Below are 20,868 nucleotides of genomic sequence, written 5' to 3'. Positions count from 1 at the left end.
AGGAGAGTGAAGCAGCTGGCCACATCATGTCTATGGTCAGGGATCAGAGAACAAACAGGAATTGAACTAAACATTTCAGAACTAGGGCTGGAAAGATGGCAACACTCAACTGAAACCCAATAGGAAAGAACTTCTGGCTTATTATGGAGCTATCTGAGTTCCAGTGGGCTAGGCCATCTTAGCCTTCTGCCAAAAAAAAAAAAAAAAGAAAAAAAAAAAAAAAGAAAAAAGGTTCATTGCTTTTGAATGCAGCCTTACTTATGGCTTTGCTTAGAGCATAGGCAGCCGGATTGTTTGCCAGTGTATTACAGAATGACCTCAAATCAAGTTCCCAACAGAGTCCTTTCCCCTCTGTAGTCTAATTCAGTGGACCTCCACTGCCTGCATGTCTCTCAGTATTCTGATCTTTCAAACTTACCCCAGAATATCCCATAAAGTTATGCTTACAACACTCTAGGACTTTCCAAGCCCAAAGTTCCAAAGTATTCCAAATCCCTCCCACAAACCAGTTTCTAATGTCTAAGAATATCTAGTCAGGTTGACCATGGTAATGACTCCATTTCCCTGTATGAATTTTGTATAATAGTTACCTGATGTTGTACCTAATATCTAAGAATAAGCACTTTAAGGAATAAAGGACTCATTTGTGTTTATAGATTATGAAAGGGTACAGTTCATCATGTGGGGAAAGTATGGTGGCAGGAACTGGTCAGTGGGTCCGCAGTCAGGAAGTAGCAAGCAGACAGGAAGTAGAGCCAGAAAGAGTCAGGAAGTTATGCAGCCTTAACGCCTGCCCCTGGTAATCCACTTCCTCTAGTATAGCCCCACCTCCTACAGATTCCACAGCCTTTCAAAACACTGCTACCACATCAAATGTTGCCACAAACAGCCCATGGATAACATTTCCTTTTCAAATCATACTAAGTCCGCATAAAGATAACTTTCTAAATTTATGTTTATAGCAACTTCAATTAGAGCTTCAAAAACTAAATGATTCAAATATTCCTCAGTGGTGAAGAGTGTAGACAAACTGTGCTATGTTTATAAAGAAGACTATGACAGCAAAAATAAGTGATACTCATAAAATAGCATTAATGAGTCTATGAAATCATGTTAGTGAAGGTGACAAAAGTGGAAGGCTGTAGTCTTTGTTTCATGACTGATAAACATGTTCTGGAAAGAGGAAAACTACCACTCCCAAGAGTGAATTAGTTGCCTAGGATTAAGGTTGGAAGAAGTTGTCAAAGGGCAGCTCAAAATAATTTTTTTATGATTTTAATTTTTGAACAATTCATCTTCATTTGTAGTAAAGACAGATGACATATGCCATCATCACATCAAATAGAATGGGAACCAAGAGAAAATTTTATTGGCTTTAAATTTTAAAACAAATGCCAGATTCCATTTCTCCTTTGCTTTCTAGTGCTGCTTAAATATTTTGCTAGGCAAAAGTTATATGAATACCTGCAAGCTGCATGGATTTACTGAATATTCAAATAACATTTTAAAATAAATGCCTGGTACTGTAAGCCCAACTGACAACCCAGGTATGGGGAGGTAGCAGACCCATATGGGGAACATATTTCTGATAATTAACTAAATTAAAATAGGAGTGAAATGCACACTAAACACCTCTGCTTATATCCATACACAAAAATAGCCCCCTCCCGCTTTCATCAGAGAAGCTCCTTCTTACAATGAGAGGTACTGAATACAGAGACTTATGGGTAATTCTAAGTGTGAAATGTAGGTGACACTCTAGCCAAAATCTCTTATACTACCCCTCTAAGTTTCAGGGGATGTTGCAGAAGTGGGAGCAGGTAGGATGTAGGAACTGAAAGATGGGGATGAAGGGCTTTGGATCTTATTACCTAGATTTAGCACAACTACAATAGCCGTTAACCCCCAATGGTAATAATGGTATTACCTGCACTGGGCCAACACAAGACTAGCTCTATCAACAATCAATCAAGGAAGGGGAATGTACCAGCTAGTTTTGTGTCAACACTAGGTAGAGCTATCAAGGGAGGAAGCAGCCTCAGTTGAGGAAATGTCTTCATTCCATCCAGCTGCAAGGCATTTTCTCAATGGTCAGTGGTAAGGGCCCAGCCATTGTGGGTGTTGCATCCCTGGGCTAGTGGTCCTGGGTTCTATAAGAAAGCCAACTGAGTAAGCCAGGGAAAGCAAGCCAGTAAACTCTTCCGTTCCATCAGAAACCTGGAGGTTTCTGCATCAGCCTCTGCCTCCAGGTCCCTGCTCTGTTGGCATTCCTGTCCCGACTTCCCTCAACATTGAACACCAATTTGGAAGTGTAAGCCAAATAAACCTTTCCTTTACAACTTGTGTCTTTGGTCATAGTGTTTTGCCACAGCAATAGAAACCCTAATTAATGTCTTGATCAAGTATTAATTCATCTTGAATATTTGGCTCATTAACAAATGTTAAAACCCTCTTTAATGACTTATAATTGTCTTCTTGTTGCATTTTATGATTAGATGCTTACGAACATGAGAGAAACAGAGAGTGAGAAGGAGAGACTATCTGGGGTTCTATTGTACTCCATTGCTCAGATGGTACATTGGGCACCGATTGAGCAGTGTAATTCTGTAGCTTTACTCAAGAAGATCGGGGAGCCTCTGTGAAGTAACAGTCTCAAGAATAGCTTAGCCCAGTCAAGCAGCATGTGAGGACAAAAAGGCCATGGGCTAAGGAACAACCTCCCAGGAGCATGGTCATTAGAAGCAGGAGCAAATACTAAAGACTTTGGTGGGCGTGGCTTTGGTCCTTCTAGTGATTATTGTTTTCAGTTAGCCAACCAGACTCACTTATTTGACCTGTAGTCGTCTACTAGTGTTTGGGTTTGTGATTCAAAACTTTCTCAAAGGAAGCCGACAAGCAGGAAGCTAGGATACAGACCTTTTTAAAAAAAAAAAGGATCCATAAGAAGTATGAGAAACAAAAGAAGAGGAAAAAACAGCCTAGAGAATGAAAGAAAAATGTAGTTAACAAGGTCAAATACCTCTGAAAGAGCTGGGCACGATAAAGGCCGCAGGTCACTTGTGCCTTTAGAGCAAGCATGCTCTGTTAAAAGGGGTTAGATATCAGATGGCCTTCTGCCGAGGACTGGGTGACTCTCAGAGATGAGGAGGAATGAATGGAGACCTCTGATTCTAAGCTTCAGAGTGTCAGAAAGGAGGGAGATTGGATCTCCAGCCAGTGAGTGAGAGAGTGATCAGTCAGTTTGTTTGTGTTTGGATAGAAGCCTACAGAGCCGAGTGGGCAGAAAGAGACAGAATCAGCAATGAAGACAAGGTTGAAGCTAAAGGGCAAACGGCAGATAATGGATGCCAAAGGTCTCAGCCTGGGGAAAAGGGATAAAGTCAAACACAGGGCCTGCCTGAACAGCAGGAAAAACTGATCCTGCTTTGAGATTGGAAGAAAAATAAGACTGTTTATAGAGAAGAAATTGCGAGGATTCACAAGTCATTTCCCCCCACAATGACCTCAATTTTCTCGTTAAAATAGTAGGTGCCCTGAGAGTGAAGGGGGGAGATCTGTAACTTGAGTGGGGTGACAATCCTGAGAGTGTCTGGCTGCAGTCAGCAGAGAAGGATACGTTCAGCGACTAAGTCAGATTAACAAGAAGAGTCAGCACGGTGGTGGCATGGTCTGCTCCTGTGGCACTTACGAGGGGGCATAAGAGTAGAGCAGAGTCATGGTAGTGTGGCTTCAAGGTCATATGATCTGAGTAAGAAGAACAAGCGGGAGAGCAATGTGGAGTAAGCAGGTAGTGTACCTGCCAAGTCTCAACCTGCCTGGGAAAGACTATGGAAGATCAAAGGCACTGGGTGTTCTCTAAGTCTTTAAAAAGTAGGGGGAAATAAAAGCATTACCAGATTTCTTATGTTAATTTTTCCCACCCTTTTTATGTCCAGGCTTACTATTTTAAAAATACGCATTATAAATACAAAATTAGGAAGAAGCCAATAAGAAGAAATTTAAAAACACAAGTGGTGAAACAGCAGTATTGCCCACTTAAACAGAAGCGAGGCATTTTAACTGAGGTGATGCTTTGGAGGCAAGAGCTTCTGTTTGATGTAGATAAGTCTTTGAGGTCCTAGATATGAGGTCTTGTCTGATTGGGGATTTTCAGATGCTGGTTATTTTGGTTCAGTGAGACAATGGTCAGTGTTCAAAAACAGTGTACAGTGGAGTACTAGTGTCAGGTGGTAGGGAAGTGATGCTAAACATCCCATAATATATAGGGTTCCATCAGCAGGGGTAACAGTGGCAAGTTTAAGAACCATAGATTAGGTCAAATCTGTCAAATCTGTATTAGAGTCACAGAAGAATAAGAAATCCTTTGGATAATCGCAGAGATGAATAGAGAAGAGAAAGAGAGCGAGGAACAGCAATACAGCAGCTGACGCCAGACTGAGCTGTATGCATGCAGGGCTGGTTTGTGAAAGGAAGCATGAATCTCCAGGGAGTTAAATATGTGCTACATGTTTGAAAAGGATTCCTGGGATAGCAAATTTGGAGAAGATGAAATCAAAGGAATTGAAGAGAACCCATTTGCTTTGGCAAAGGCATGCTCTAGGTACCCTTGAATAAATGTGTTCAAATAAATGTGGGTGAAAGGTCCCCGTTGGTTTGAAATAAATCTATGATCTCTGATATTGCACAAGAAATCTCTGGTTTCTTTCTAAGGTTCTAACAGTCCTCTGCCTTGCACAGTAGCTCCTTTCTTTTAGTTGTAATTTTGGTTCTCTCAACACAGATAGACATTGCCTTGGTGGTCAGCTAGAGCCAGCCGTTAGTTCTCCCCTACACCGTGGAATAAACACTATCTGCTCTAGTTAATTCAGACAACAACTAAACAAACAACACCTCACTCTGTGGTCCTTTTCCCACTGCCATGCTGAGCTCTCAAGTTCTTCAGTTGATATGCTATGATGGCCAGGATACACATATTTAGGAAGACTTCAGGAATTGTTATACTAAAATGTTTGGCTTTTTGATTATTGTTACTGCTGTTGGGTTTTTTTTTTTTTTGTTTTTTTTTTGTTTTTTTTTTTTTTATTATTATGTAAGCTCACTCTGTATAATAGCCCACTCAGAATGGCCTAGAATTCACTAATAGATGAGGTCCTGGAATTTCTGCTCTCCATGACTTTATCATCAGCCTGGCCTTCTAGCCTTTGCAGAGTCTATTCTCCATTTACTGGCCTTCCTTGAGAAGCAGGTAGACCAAAAGTGTGTCACACTGGGCACAGTCTTGGGATTTTGTAATCCCTCTCTGCTTTATTTATTTGAGTAGCTAAATAGCCATATTTACTTGAAAGGAAGTAAAATTGGCACAAGTTTTCTACATGTATACATAAAAAAATGCTAAGCTTTTCCTTTGTGTCCAGTTTAGTTCAGGCTGAACGACTTTGGGGATGTCAATAGCTAAGACAGGATATGAAAAATGGGAAAGAACATCTGGGCCTTACACATCCTCACATTCGTGTAGGAAAATTCCAACCAGATTATCATGAAGGAGAACATGGCAACTAAATTGGTAGTATCCAGAAATTATTTGTTATTTATACCAAGGCAAATAGTTATAGTCTTTACAATTTTAATAAGTGAGTGGGTAAATCTGTATCCAATTGCATTTTTTTTACAGATAATGAAATATTAAAATATATGTACAGGATACATTATCCTTTTAAAAATAATATAATATTCTTCTGACAAAATTGAAGAAGATACTTGTGTGGCTCACATCAGCAAATTCATCTCACTGAATAATATTTTAAGAATTTACTAGCAAGTGCTGGATCTTATCACAATTGTTCTATGTGAACAGGAGGAGCATCACATCCGTCTCTTGTGTAAATCATGCAGTGCTAAGTTGTTGGGGTTTCCTAAAGATTCCCACCTGAACTTTTACCCTGTATCTTCCTCTAATTTCTCTCAGTGGCAGTCACATGGTCAAACATAACACAGAATTACATCACTTCTTATTTATGTTATCTACCATTATCATGTCATTTCTACCGTGTCAGTATATTGGTGTGCGTTGTTTACTGTTCTTTCTTCACTTCCGGGAACAAACACAATTGTTATAAAAATAAATTAAATTAACTTTCTAATGATGGAACCAGGTATGGGGTGTTTTCATCGACCTTTTCAATTTTCGTTTGGCTTGTTTGTTGAGATGGGGTCTCTCTGTTGTTCTGGCTGACCTGATTCTTGTGGTATAGACTGAGTTGGCCCCAAATTTACAGAGATCCACATGCATCTGCCTCCTGGAATGCTAGGTCACAGGCTTCAAAGGCACAAGCACATCTGGACTCCCGTCAGCTTTGCAAAGTGTAATGTTTTTAGTTATTTGATTGCTTTAGTTTTAAAACAAACAAACATTTTCCTTGAGCAGCTCTAGGTCCTGCCCCTACTCAATTGGGATCTGCATAAAATCCCTTAGGACCTCATCCCACCCCAGGGAACCTTGTTAGCCTTCCTCAGTCACTGGGAAATGATCAGAGTCTCTAGTGAGGGTAATAAAGTTGGTGCAAATAAGATAAAAAAGGAAGTTGGTGGGGCCACCTCTGTTACACTTAGAAATGTCTGCCTAACTATTTTCCACAGCAGTCAATTTGTAATTGCAGCCAAAGAGCCTCCTTTTCCTCACAGTCTCTGAGTTCTTATGTTTGCTCTGCGTACAGAGCTACTTTCACCTTGTAAAACAATCCCTTGAGTATGAGCTGAAATAGAGCAAGGGTCTCATTGGTACAAAATCTTGGGTTTTTGTGGCTAAGGCAAGACACGATGTCAAAACATGAGTAATCTCCAGATAATTCCCAATTTGCTCTGGATTTCATTACATACCCTCTTATAGTTTAGCTTTTTTTTTTTTAATAAATCATATATTGAATTAAGAATGAAACTAGCTCTGGGTAACATATTCAGTGTATAACCATTGACCACAGAAACCATATCTTACTCATTTTCAAATAACTAAAGATTTAATTCATTGATTTATGTGTGGTAAATCCTAAATAAATGAGTCAACTTTTAAATGAATAAGAAAAATCAGACAGCAGACAAGCCTGAGCGAATCAAAATAAAATTACAGTCTATGGCAATTGGCCTCACAGTCTCAACAAGGAAGAAATCACCTACTGTGTAAGAGTATCCCACCATGGTGAACATGAGCCCACACTGTAATTATAACTTTGAAATGCAGTTTACATCAGGCATTATTATAACAAGCTGTTTAACGACAGCTTGGCTTGTTCTCTTTACCCGTCTTATATGGTAAAAATGATACCCAAGATATATGGAACATTCAGAGGAATCACCATCATCAAAGATGTCAAATTTTTCTAACAAAATAAATCTTATCCTTTTTAAAAGGCAGAGAATGAATTCACTATATACATAATACACACATGTGTACACACACACATGCACACACAAACGCACACACATGCACTCACATGTGCATACACATACACACACACACATGTACACACACATGCACATACACGTGCACATGCACATTCATATCTATCTGTGCACACACACGTGCGCATACACACACACATTGCTTTGAGATTGTCACACAACATATCTTGATCACATTTATTACCAACTCCCCCTCATGGTCCCTCCTAGATGCACCGTCTCTGGCCTCTGTAATGATTCTCCTTTTTTTCTCTTATTCAGAAGAGACTGTCTCACAGGGATGCTTGGTTCTTTCGCTTTTACAATCTTTCCACCTTCTCTCTCATCAAGCTCTCTGAATTTGAAGAGCAGGGTTTGTGAAACTAGCTCTCACTACATAACTCTGGTTAGCCTGGCTGGACTCACAGAAAGCCTCTGCCTCCCAAGCGCTGGGATTGAATGCATGTATTCTGTTCCTGGCTGGCAATCTAATTCTATAACACATAAGAAATAATGTGTATAGACATGCCTAGTATTTATTTTTATGCAATTGGTGCTATCTCCTAAACATGAGAGCCACTGTATGTAGGAATATTCTCTAGTAAAATATTTTTTTAAAAAATTTCCCCTAATGGAGCTAAATACTACAATTCTCAAGGATCTCAAAGATATGTTTAAAATATGTACTTTAGGAGCTGGAGAGATGGCCTAGTGGTTAAGCACACTGGCTGTTTTCCCAGAGGACCCAGGTTCAATACCCAGAACCCACATGGCAGCTCATACCTGTTCACAGTTCCAGGGATTCTGACACTGTCACAAAGACATTTTTCAGGCAAACACCAATGCACATAAAATAAAAAGATACATATGCATTTTAAGGAAGTCTGTTTATGCTTTCCCAGTTCCACTTTAGCAATCATAACCTGAGACGATTACACGGTTACATGCTATGATTGAAAGCATGAGAATAGGAAGGGGGCACCTCACCTTGAGATCTCATCAACTGCAGTATTCTCCGAAGAGTCTATGCTTCTGATAATATTCTTTCAGTCTGTTGATAATCCTCTTATTTTTTCCTAAAAAAAAAGGAAACCATGTTTCAATGTTACATAAGATTCTATTTTCAAAGGGTAAAATTGACTACAAGATACAAATGTATTTGTTACATGTAGAGAAACAATGGAAATCTTGAAATATTCATAAGGCAATAAGTATAGAAAAGGAGAGCATTTTGCATATAATATAGTGGAGGAAGAATATTCTAGAAGGATGTGGTGAAATTCTAATTTTTGAAGTTAGACTTTACTCAAGTATTAATATGTTATGAAAAAGATGTGAAAAATATATCCGTTTTGTTAATCCACCTTACATTAGATTATAAAATCTAACCAATAGGAGATTCATATAGATAAGACAAACAAAATTATTGACAAAATAAGCTTTTGATGGTTGAAAATTACAGTGGCTGATTTTTTTTTTTTTTTGCTTAAAGCAAACTATTTAATTAGGAAATTAACTCACGTATATGCCCAGGTTTTAGGATAACTTGGGCTTCCCAGAAACAAACATAGGCCATAGATGTAGCTCAGTACTGAAGTGAGTGTTCAGCATGGCCAAGTCCCAAGTTCAACTCCTAGTACTACATAAACATGAATTCTTTGGAATGAACACCTAGTAACCAAATCTTAGTCCTTTTAAAATTATGTTTTATTATATAGGTTTAAGTGATCAGTGCAACAGATTTAAAGAGGTGATGAAATCCTTGCATTAATGATGTACTTTTATTTAATCAAATAAAGTGTATGTAATCATTTTCTCCAGATCATTAGTAAAATTTATACTCTCAATATTATTTATTATTTATTCTCAAATTTATACTTTCTATATTTAGAAAAATGTAATACATTAAAGAATAAAATCTAGCAAGGCACAGAACTCTATCCAGAACCCCATATCCAAGTGAGATGACTATTTGAATCTAGGAACCTGAGAACATCTGGGGCACATAGTGAAACTATGTCTCAAAACCAAATCAATAAAAATTTCCATTATTTAATAATGAAGTAGAGAGGCCTGGTGTGTCTTTCCTTTCACTGTATTTCAGCAGTTACCAATAGCAATAGCGAGTGAAGGCATGAGACAAATGTGTTACTTGACTGAAGAAATGAGCAACTTGCACTGATCATTTGAACAAACTTCAAAGGTCAAAAATCTGGAAAGATAATAATCATCTCAGGAAGACTTTCCTCCAGACAGCTCTTCCTTTATTGTTACTAACATAAAAAGGCAAGACTAGAGACTGGGAACCAACTTGATTATCTGTAGTACAGGAGTACAGAAATATCAAGTTGCAGTTAGAAGTGAAGCCAGCAGAAGTTCTGGGTTCAGCTTGTTTCTGAGCAATCTTGCATCCATTAGAACTAAAGCTATCTCAAGAAGACTGATTCAAGATTTATTTTTCAATATAATTGTAAATACCTTAAAATTTCATTGAGGACATTACAGTCTCAAATGACAGTACATTAGAGACCAGGGAAAAAAAAACTTGAATAAGAATTGGATTTTTTTTTAATGTGTGTTTTATATGTGTGTGTGTGTGCCAACAAAGAAGTGTCAGGGTGGAGAGAGAGAGAGAGAGAGAGAGAGAGAGAGAGAGAGAGAGAGAGAGAGAGAGAGAGAGAGAGTATGTGCATAGGAGCTTGTGGCAGTCACGAGTCAATCTCAGACGTTGCTTCTTCGGCATTCACTATGCACCTTTTTTATTTTTAAAATTTATGCATGTGTTCACATATGAGTGTGGGTACAGGAGTGCCAAAGCTTGCAGGGGCCACAGTGTGCTCGTGAAAATCAGCAGGCAACCTCGGGTATCAATATTTACCTTGTTTCAGACAGGGTCTCTCATTGATTGCTGCAGCATACACCAGGCTAGCAGATCTGTGAGCTTTGGGGCCTCTCCTGCCTCATCTCCCATATACGAGCAGCAGCAACAGCAGCCCTATCTAAACTCCACTCTATTTCTACACCCAGTAGCTGAAGAGAAAATTGGGACTGGAGATAGCAAAGGTCTGAGTTACTGACATAACTTTAAAACTAGGATTGCAGACTTTAAATGTATGCCCAGTAGTACCCTTGATAATTCATGCTTGAATTCTGTGATACAAAAATCTACCTATATATCTATATAACTAACTATATATAAAACTATATATCTATACACATACACTATATATATATATATGCTGGTTTTGAATTTTCCTCCCTGACTCTTCCTATTTATCACCTCTAGAAAAATTAACATACCATAATTCAGGTTACTCCATTGGCTGCCACCAAGTGGGGTGGGCCTCACTTCATGGGGGTCTGTGTATTGTTAACCTTCAATCCTATCATAGCAGAGATATTTCTCTCTGCTATCTAAGAACACTTTGTCCTCTGAAGCCTCTGATTCCTCGGCCTCTCACTGGGATGCCATTACACCTTCAAGCAGACCCTTCCCTTCCCACATGGTTTTATCCACATGTGCTATGAGACCTCCCATCTTGAGAAGACACATTTTCTCTTACAGGATCTTCTCATCTTGTTATCACCAAAACTTCTCAAAGAAGACCATTCTCCAGTTCTCAGCAAAGATTCTGAAGTCATTCAAACTAGGTTTCCTCTCCACTGCTCCATGAAGACTTCCTTGGAGTAAACATGATCTTTACTGACCCAACAGAGACTTGTCATTTCTTTACACCATCAATGCCCAGGAGAGTTGGACCAAGGTGACTACTATCTATTCCTTGAATTATTTCATCATGTGAGTTCAAAGTAAGACTATATTCTTCTGGCTTCTCTCCTACCTCCTGTCCCAGTTTTTCTTAATCTTTTTAGCAGACTAGTTATGAGTTGTTTACTTATTCTAACATAAGAAACCACATCCACAGGGAGGATTCGCTAGGACTTATTGCATAGCCATAACCTATTGGTAGAAATCTGTATAACTAATATCAAGATGAAGTTATAATTTCTTAAATGGTACAAAATTTACTTTGATTTCAAATTTAAGGTTTTCATTGGTATGAGCTTCTTATTAATATAAAAGTGAGATGAATATTGATACTCTCATGGGCATTGTGCCTGTATAACACATTTAGGAATACAAGGCCTAGACCCAGTCCTTCTTTAATTTTTTTAACTGATTTGGGACAGATAACCTATGAGTTAAGGGACTATAGCAAATTCATGGCTTTGAGTTTATTGTTAGGAGGTTTCCCATATTTTATTTAGAAATAGCTGAGAGGAGTGAACAGACAACAGTCCAGGTTACCTTACATGGATAGTTGGTTTTCAAAACATCAGAAGTCCATAGAATTGACACTACAAATATTTATATATTAATGTCCATTCTTATTAGAGACATGTCTGCTCCTGACAGCTTCCTGTCGTGGATTCTAAGAAGAAATTGAGCATCCTTGGAGTTACTCCAGTTGTGTGGTGACAGCCACTAGGCAAGAATTGCCTCTCTCCATCTACAGACAAATTACTGTCCAGAAAAGGACACACTTGCAGAATAGTCAACTGATTATATCTGCCTAGACAGAGTAATCAGCCCTTAATAACCCTGCATCACTAAGGTCTGTCAGATGACTCTGGGCCAGAAGGCTGAAGATTTGATGCTCCAACTTTCGGTAGTATAGGGGCTTTTCAGGTGTTCAGCGGACTCTATAAATTGGCTAAGTTTTAGAAGCTATGTTTAGTGCTTCCCATAACTTCAGTTAACTCAGTCATTCTGGATTTCTGACAGGGTTGAAGACCTATAGTCTCATAGCCAATCCTGGCTATTTACTTTGAGAGAAAAGATCTGAGTGGATGGTTTTCAGCTGACATTCATTCTAAAGTCAAAAAAAAAAAAAAGCCAGGATCAAAAATAGTTAGAAGAGATGACAGAGGTTCTGGTTAGTTAACAAAATGATGGACTGGGTATTAGGACTATCTTGTACCTCACTGGTACAATTAGGAATAAGTATGCTCTAATTGTATTTTGAGAAAAAAGTTTTACTTTAACAGGAAGAGTAATATGTAGGAGGAGCTAAGTGGGAAGGAATACTGAGAGGAAGAGATGGAGTAAGGAGAGAAGATGAAGGAGAGGAGAAGCAAGGTGATGAGAGAGAGAAAGAGAGAGGGGGCATGGAGGCAGATGTTCACATGTCTCCACCAATCAAAGATAGTTTTTATATCTAGGTTGGGTATTGGGTTACGCTTCTGATTGAGCATTACCAAACTTATAAATCCTTTGATTAACATTTTTTAAAAAATCGTATAAAAGCAAAAAGGAAAGGGGGGCATGGGACAGGGGTTTTCTAGGGAGGGGAAATGGGGAAAGGGGATGGCATCTTAAATGTAAATAAAATATAAAATAAAATTTAAAAAACACAGAAAGTAAAACAAGCAAAAAAAAAAAAAGAAAGAAAGAAAGAAAGAAAGAAAGAAACAAACAAACAAACAAACCACATCCAGCACTGTATCTTTAAACAGTGCCATTTATAAATAAATCTAGAAAAATTCAGGACTCTAGAGCAAACTTCTACCTTGAGCTTGAGAGTAGCAGGCTCTTTCCATTTTATTTCATACTTGTACTTGAATAACCAACAGCTTTCTCATATCCAAAATGTCCACAGATAAAGTAAAAGGGAGGAATTGTACCCAAAAGTGTAAAAGTGTGCATTTCGTCTCATTTTTGAAAAAACAGTATGTTAATATCTGTTATGTAAATTGTCTCCACTTGATACACCTATCCTCAGAATTGAAGCAGTAATATAGAAGGACACTTTAAACATTATGTATTGGGGCATATTCACAGTAAGACTAAAAACTACAATAGAGGGAAGACGCACAGTGGAATTGTTGGTTAAATTTTACATCCTCATAAGTTAGAATGCTATATAATCATTAAAAAAATAAGTAAAACTAGGATACATAACATTGAGAACTTCCATGAAGTCCTATTCAGTAAGAAAACAAGTTTCAGAATGTGATTCATATTTTCACAAAACGTTTTTGTGGGAATGTGTATATTTAGCTTAAAAAAATGAAAGGTTATAAAGCAGGCTGTAGAAGAGTTACCTACAGAAGGAAGAGAGAAAAATTACCTTAAATTAAAAAAGAGACATTAAGCAATTTCTACTATATGAAAATAAATAAAAACATCTGACTGTGTGAAAGATATTCCTTTTTTCCAATTAAGCAACTTTAAAGTATAGAACTACTTATAAACACACTTGTAAACAGACTGGAAAGAGTGTCCACCATTTGTTTTGGACAATTTTCAAAAATATTTTGGAGTTTTCAAGTTGATATTAGGGGTCCTTATGATGAATGGTGCTAAAATTGAACAGGTTCCTAGGAAATGCCTAAGTTCTTATAGATGGTCTTGTGAAAACATTTACATTGAACACTGTATGGTGTGCTTTCATGCTCTACAACCACTTTTAAATGGCTAAGAACCACTTAAAAGTAAACCCTAAGAAAGATAAAGTGATGTCCACAGGCACGAGCTAAACTCAGAGTTCTTCAGTGTTCACTGGCTCGGATTCTGACTAATCCAGCAGCCTAGGGTGCATGACTAATAGTTACAATGGGCATTTTCTTTCATGCATAACTCAGTCTAGAATGTATTAATGACCAAATAATGCCTTAACTGATGGCTATGGATTCCTTGACATCTTTTATTCATTTTAAAAAGGAGGACTAAAGGCTGAAGGGATGTCTCGGCTGTTAAGAGAGGCCTGGGTTCAGTTCCTAGCACCAATGTCCAACAGCTCATAACTACCTATGACTACAGCTCCAGGGGATTCTGACACCCTCTTCTGGTTTCCACAGGCATTGCTCTAATTGAATGAGACCACACATAGATAAACAGAAAAAAAAATAATGACACCAACCATTTAAGGCTTTCTAAATACAATAAGACATATAAACTCAGAGACTGTGGCAGCATACACAGGACCTACACAGGGCTTGCACAGATCTAAGCCACATGAGGTCCCAGCACTGAGAGGGGAAGTAGACACAATCCCCGTTCTTAATGCAGAAGCTACTTCCAATTGGTAACCAATTGCAAAGGAATAACTGGTTGTATCCAATGGGGTCACACTGAGAATACAAACCGCTTTTTAAGGGCCAGCCCCATGCCCAGAAGCAGATGAGCAACACAAAATGAACTCAGTGCCATCTACTGGAGGTTCTTCATCTTATAATGCTTTGCAGGACATATTTTTTATACCTAACAGGTCTTTTGCATATATAATATGGTTTCCTGTTCTGAGATTTTTATGGAATTTCTGCATCTACAAATGAGTGTATCTCAGTGACTATATGTATTTCTTATGCTTTGCCTTTGGTTATTTTTCTTCTGATTATTTTGTCTTTTTGTCCAGTTTACCTTATTTGATCTTATTGTATTTTATCATTATCTTTTAGATGCCTTTTTGCTTTCAAATGAGGAAGAGAAAGAAAGGGCATAAATTTGGGTAAGAGGGGCAGTGGCGTGAATCTGTGAGAAATTAGGAGAGGAGAAATGTAAACAAAATATATTGTATGAAAAATAATACTTAATAAAAAACAGGAAAGAATTTTTTTTTTAAGTAAAAAGCCAGGCATGGTGGCACACACCTTTAATCTCAGCACTCAAAGAAGCAGTTGGATCTCTGCACGTTTGAGGGTACACAGGGCGTTTATATAGTAGACAGGTGTACATAGTGAGTTCCAGAACAGACAGAGCTACATAGTGAGACCCCCCAAAAAGGAATAAATAACAGACTTTCTGATAAAATTATGTCCTTATCCTTTCATACTTTCTATCAAAGTAGGATGTTAGAATTATTTCAAATATATTCCTCTGTAGAAAATATGCAGCACCTACTAAAAATTTATACACTTAGTTTTCGCTTTAGGAACACTGCACTCATGGGAGGCAGAAGAGGTTTATACAATTAGGTAGCTATTCTAGCCTCATATTCATATGCTTGTGATACCATGGAATACATTTTTTCCCATGTCAAGCATAAAATGAAAGGAAGAAAGCATTCTAGATATCACATAAGGAATTTCACTACAGAAGCCTTTTTAAAAAAGATTTCATAATAAAATTGGTTTTGCTATGAGGTAAACAATGAATCTTGAATGAAAAGAATTTTAATAGAAGTATGGGAATGCAAATTCAAGAATCTAGTATTATTGTCATGATAATGTTAAAGTCTTCATATCTAGAGTAACAAGAGAACTGCAGTTGATGTCTTTATTTCTTACCTCCTTGACTTTGGGGATTACTTGACATCAGTTTCTCCACCTGTTAAGTGGATATATGACCTCCTAATCTTACCATTTGTAGTGAAACTAAAAACACTTCTAAAACATTTAACTCATAACAAAATCTTCATACACCACATCTCTTATTCAAATAAAAAGCTTTTTTTAAAAAATGACAGAACATACATTATAAACGTTTAGATCATCATCCATATTTTCTATGAGATCAAACATAGTATCGTGATGACCATAGTATCATGATATTTTTCTTCATCCTTTTGTTCACAATGCATGAATCAGTAATGAATGCATAGCCTAGAGAATGGTTCTCTCTTAGGTTCAGTTCAGAAAACAGAGTCTTAGGAAGTAACCTAAAATAAAAAGTACATACATTGAGGTGGTTATAAAAGATTTGATAGAGTTGAGAGGCTGAGTTGCGGAACAATGGACCTTCCCAGGAAAATCAGTATGGCTGAGTGGGTTCAGAGTCCACAGCAACCAGAGTCCCCACCACCTGAGAAGGTAGGTAGCTCCTTGCTCCTTACTAGATTCCTGGCCTGGATCACATGCCACATTTTCCACACAAGGAAACGTGACCTGTGATCGCATAGCCCAAACAGAGTTCTCCATGCTAATGAGCTACCTAGAGGCTTTGACGGTTTAGCCAATAAGCTTCCGTTCCTGGACATCTCTGGTCCACCCTGAGAAGTTGGTATGCACCCATTTTCCATGATGGACAGTCAATAAACAGTATAGATAAACATGGACTCTTTCATCAAAGAACCACTGTGGGGATCCCAGAGAAAGCATTTGACTACCGAGCGGCTGCCTAGGTCTCCCACAAAAGGCCTCTCTGAGCTCCCAATCATTGCTAAGCTAAGGACTTTCGCTGATGAGCTAAGCCAAAGTTCCCACTCAGACCCTGGCTTGTCATTGTCCTCACCCCGCAGGCCCCCAACTCATTCCCAACTCAACCCGACCAGTGGTGGTGCCTGGATATCCAGGAGTTCGGGAGCCTCAGTCTCTCATAGGCCCGTGGGCCCCCTGACACTTCGTTCCCAATCCCTCCCCTTCAATAACTGGATGTCTGCGAGCTGGGGAACCCCTGCTTCAGCCTCTCACATCCTAGGCTGAGTTTTCCCAGCCCCCTGAGCCTTGTCTTAGTCCTTCTCTAAAGCCCAGCACCCAGTGGTGGAAGCAGTACAGGGTAAAACCCTCTCCCAACTGCGGTTCCTGCACCCCAGCAGCGGGGCAAATCGTGGACTGCAAATTTTACCGAGTTTTACTTCCCCAGCGGCACTGACAGCTCAGCGGCAGGACAGAATGCCTGCCAAATAAACAGGGAAAGCTAAGAAACTCCCAGGTTAGCAACATAAGGAAGAGGTCATTACCCACTGGACCACGGTACACAATAGGAAAGGGTCATCTAAGGTGCCAGGTACTGCTGGGTAGGAACCAGATCTTTGCCAAAGTTGATATATGGGCTAGGATTGCTGTGATCATTCCTTTCCTCCAGCCCCCACTGTCCTGCAGGTGCCTGTTATCTGAACCCAGAGGGCATGGTGAACCAGTAAGCTGGTAGGCACAGAAATATGGAAATGTAATTCACAGAGAAAGAGCAAAGTTTAACTATGAACACAAAGCGGGATTACAATAATCCTAAACAACTGGGGATCGGGGGCGCAAGAACTTAAGGCTACATGTGAACTCACGGGATCTGTGAGTGCACGCACAAGACCTACATTAGATCAAGCCAGACCAAGTACCATGGTGAATGGTGGTGGAGGGGGACTTAAGAAGCCCCAGCACAATTGGAGAGCTTTTGGCGACTGTAGGCTGCTGGGCCATGAAGAGTCCTTTTTCTTCAGGAATGAGGCCTATGAGAGACTACTGATGATTCCAGTAGCTTTCCCTATACCCACGAACATGCAGGAACATGAAGTGAACTGAATGTGCTTTTAACGTAGCTAATAAAGTTGGGGGGAAAAGGTGGAGGGTTAGGAGGAGCTAGAAGGGAGAAAATTAGAGGTGGTTTTGATCAAAGCACCTATGTATGTATAAATTATCAAAGAGTAAGGAAAGGAAGTGCTAGCCAGCTGTACATGTGCATGCGTGGGCAGAATCTTCCGCAAGTCAACTGGGAAACCTATGGTCCCCTATCTCATTAAAGAAAACCCAACTTTCCCATACAGAAGACAGCCATAATACAGTGGAGAAGGAAGCATCAATCCCAAGTTCACTTTTGCCTAGTGGGATCTTATCTCTGTCATGGTTAGACTCACTGAGATGCCTCTTTTGAAGTTAGATTGCATAGGCCTCCTGCCGCTTTCAGTGCAGATTCAATATAACCCTAAGTATTAGCCCTGAATAAAGAGGTGCTGGGACAAACATCAGAAGAAATGAAACTAAGTAATGGACTTGGTTATACATTGCCAACAAGAGAAGGCAAGTTAACACGGTTATGTTGGCAGGTTGTCACTGACCATAATACCGTCTCTTTTATCTTAAATAGGTTAAGTCAAAAAATAAAAAAGAAAGAAAGAAACAGAATATAGAAAGGTAATTTTCCCTGTCTTTTACACAGGAGAGCCACTTGTAGTCTCTGATTTGTGTCTGCTAAACAGACTTCAAAAAGAACGCATTTACGCACCTGATGGAGACATCAAAAGACAAATTCACCACAAAGACTGAAAAGTGCAGCTAAAGCCAATCTGTGGCTATAGAGGGAGAGGTGCTCAGCAGAGCAAGGCTGTGCTCTCCTCCCTCACCCTATGTTCAGGAGAAATGAAGAGATAATATGGGAAATAAACCGACAGACGATTTGTCACCTAAGGCCACCTGCAGAAGAAAGCACAGAAGGTGGCCAAAAGAACACCTCAGCCCACTACCCATCCAAACACCGCATCTCTGCCCTTCCAGCAATGCTCAACTTTCTTTGCACCGCTGCCATTAAGTAGAAGTCACAAGAAGAAATGTGGATAAGTTTTTCTTAATAGAATAGAAATTCTTGGAAACTGAAGTTGAGTAGTCATCGTTGTTCACTTTGACTGAAAGTCAGATCTTACTCATTTTGCAAGAAGGAAGTCAGAATCTCCAGATCTTTCTAAATATGTTACTGTTTATGATTGTACTTTTGCCATGCTACAGTTTCTTAGGTACAAAGGCTAACTTTTTCTTTACTGCATACAGTGTGGTAGCTAAAAGCTGTATTTTTCCAGAATGATTCTATGCACCCACACACATGCACACAAAATAAATTAATATGTAATTTTTTTTTGAAAAATGAACATTTTTCAAAAGAAGTCTAAATGCACATACATTGTAACAATTTTATATTGGAAAAATAGTCAAGTCCATCATTTTAACAATTAAGATAAGATGATGCAATAAACTGATAAGTTATTTGATGAGGTTTCATATTCTTCACTAACCTAAAACTCTGAATGAACGAATGCATCTTTAACACAGCACAAAGTAAGCAATGGCCAAATTGAAGGATATCGTATAGAAATCACTTTAAGTTTTAACTAAAAACTAAATAAATAAAATAAACAAACATGCTCATTTTTTTCCTCATATTAAAAATAACCTGTCAGAACGTCCACCTCAAAATAAAAACCAAACACATTTAAATCTTAATAAGCACTATGAATAAAAGTATAAAATTCTACTCTGTATAAAATAATAGATACAATATCATTTTTTGGACTGGAAAGACAACATAAGATTAACCTGCTACAAACATACCTATCTACTGAAACTCTGAACCTGTAAGCCAGCCCCAATTAAATGTTGCCCTTATTAAAAAAAAAAAAAAAAAAAAAAAAAAAACACCTATCTATACTTATGTATGTCTATATATCAAGTCAATTTGGGCAAAGTATGGGGTATATAAACACTCAAATGTTAAAAGTGAACATATAAATTAGTCAAGTTTTATATAAATCACTAAAGATTTTCCCTAAGGTTTAAATATGAACATGTCATAACAGTAGTGTTAAGTGATGGAGTCTAGAAAATGCTTACAGGCGTAGGAAATATAGGTTAGTGATTAAGAACACCGTTTTCTCTTACACAGGACCAGGGTTTCACTCTAAGCACTCGCATGGTTTATATCCATCTGTAACTCCAGTTTCAGGAGATCCAGCAACCCCTTCTGCCCTCCACAGGCACCAGCCATACATGTGGTTCACGTATATACATGCACGTAAAATATTTATACTCGTGAAGTAAAATGAATAAATCTTTAAAGAAGAATTGGAAGAGAAGGAAAAGGAGAAGAGGAAGAAGTAGTAGTTACAATACAAGACCACAGAGAATCTTGTTAGGAAAAACCTTTATGATAATGACTAGACTAATATAAAATATATATATATATATATATATATATATATATATATAGATGATAGAAAGATGGATGTGTAGATAGATACATACATACATGCATACATACATAGATAACATAAATCACTCATAATTCCAACACCCACAGAAAAAAGTTTACTTTTCTTCATATCCCAAATACAAAATTCACACACACACACAAATGGTGAGAACATATAATTTAATGAAAATGCTTAGCAATGTGAATATATCTTATACCAATTGATCTATTTATCCCACTGGCTTTGTCACCTACATGACAATCAATTTCATCACTTTGCCAGAAATTATTTAACTAATTACAAGACATTTAGTTTATATATATATATATATATATATATATATATATATATATATATGTATTTTTTGACACAAAAATATTTTAAAAATATTCCATAGAGCTAAAATTTTTTGACATCTCTATTTTTAAGAAAATGAATATAAAATTTGGTTAAGTATTCTTGAAATATATATATATATACATATATATTTATGTGAAAATGTAAATATTCTGAAATCTTTACTCCTCTCCAAGCCAAAGTAAGAGTTGCCATAGAAACCACAAATGGCAGAAAGTCAGGCCTGACACAGCAGCAAAAAAAGGAGAGAAAAAAAATAATGTACCAGCTTAATTGTAGAAATCAGGACTAATTTCATTGGAAAAATGATCCATATTTAAATTTTTTACTTTCATTATGTCTTCCAAACCAAGAATCTTAAAAATAGAATTAATGCCAAATTATGATATCAAAGCTTACAGTA

At 38.0% G+C, this 20,868-nt stretch overlaps 1 protein-coding gene across 1 annotated transcript in view; it reads right to left on the bottom strand.

Annotated features, from left to right (window-relative positions):
• Csrnp3 (cysteine and serine rich nuclear protein 3) overlaps positions 1–20,868 on the bottom strand; it is a 181,307-nt gene that overhangs the window by 138,399 nt on the left and 22,040 nt on the right. The window contains exon 3 of the mRNA XM_034494532.2: positions 8,422–8,510. Within this exon, the coding sequence (XP_034350423.1) occupies positions 8,422–8,434 (13 nt within the window). The 5' untranslated portion in view covers positions 8,435–8,510. The remainder of the gene's footprint in view (positions 1–8,421; positions 8,511–20,868) is intronic.

The sequence above is a fragment of the Arvicanthis niloticus genome, chromosome 2 (genome assembly GCF_011762505.2).
Source record: "Arvicanthis niloticus isolate mArvNil1 chromosome 2, mArvNil1.pat.X, whole genome shotgun sequence".
Taxonomy (NCBI): domain Eukaryota; kingdom Metazoa; phylum Chordata; class Mammalia; order Rodentia; family Muridae; genus Arvicanthis; species Arvicanthis niloticus.
Note: the sequence above shows the minus strand (reverse complement) of the source record. Positions and strands in the feature narration are given on the sequence as shown.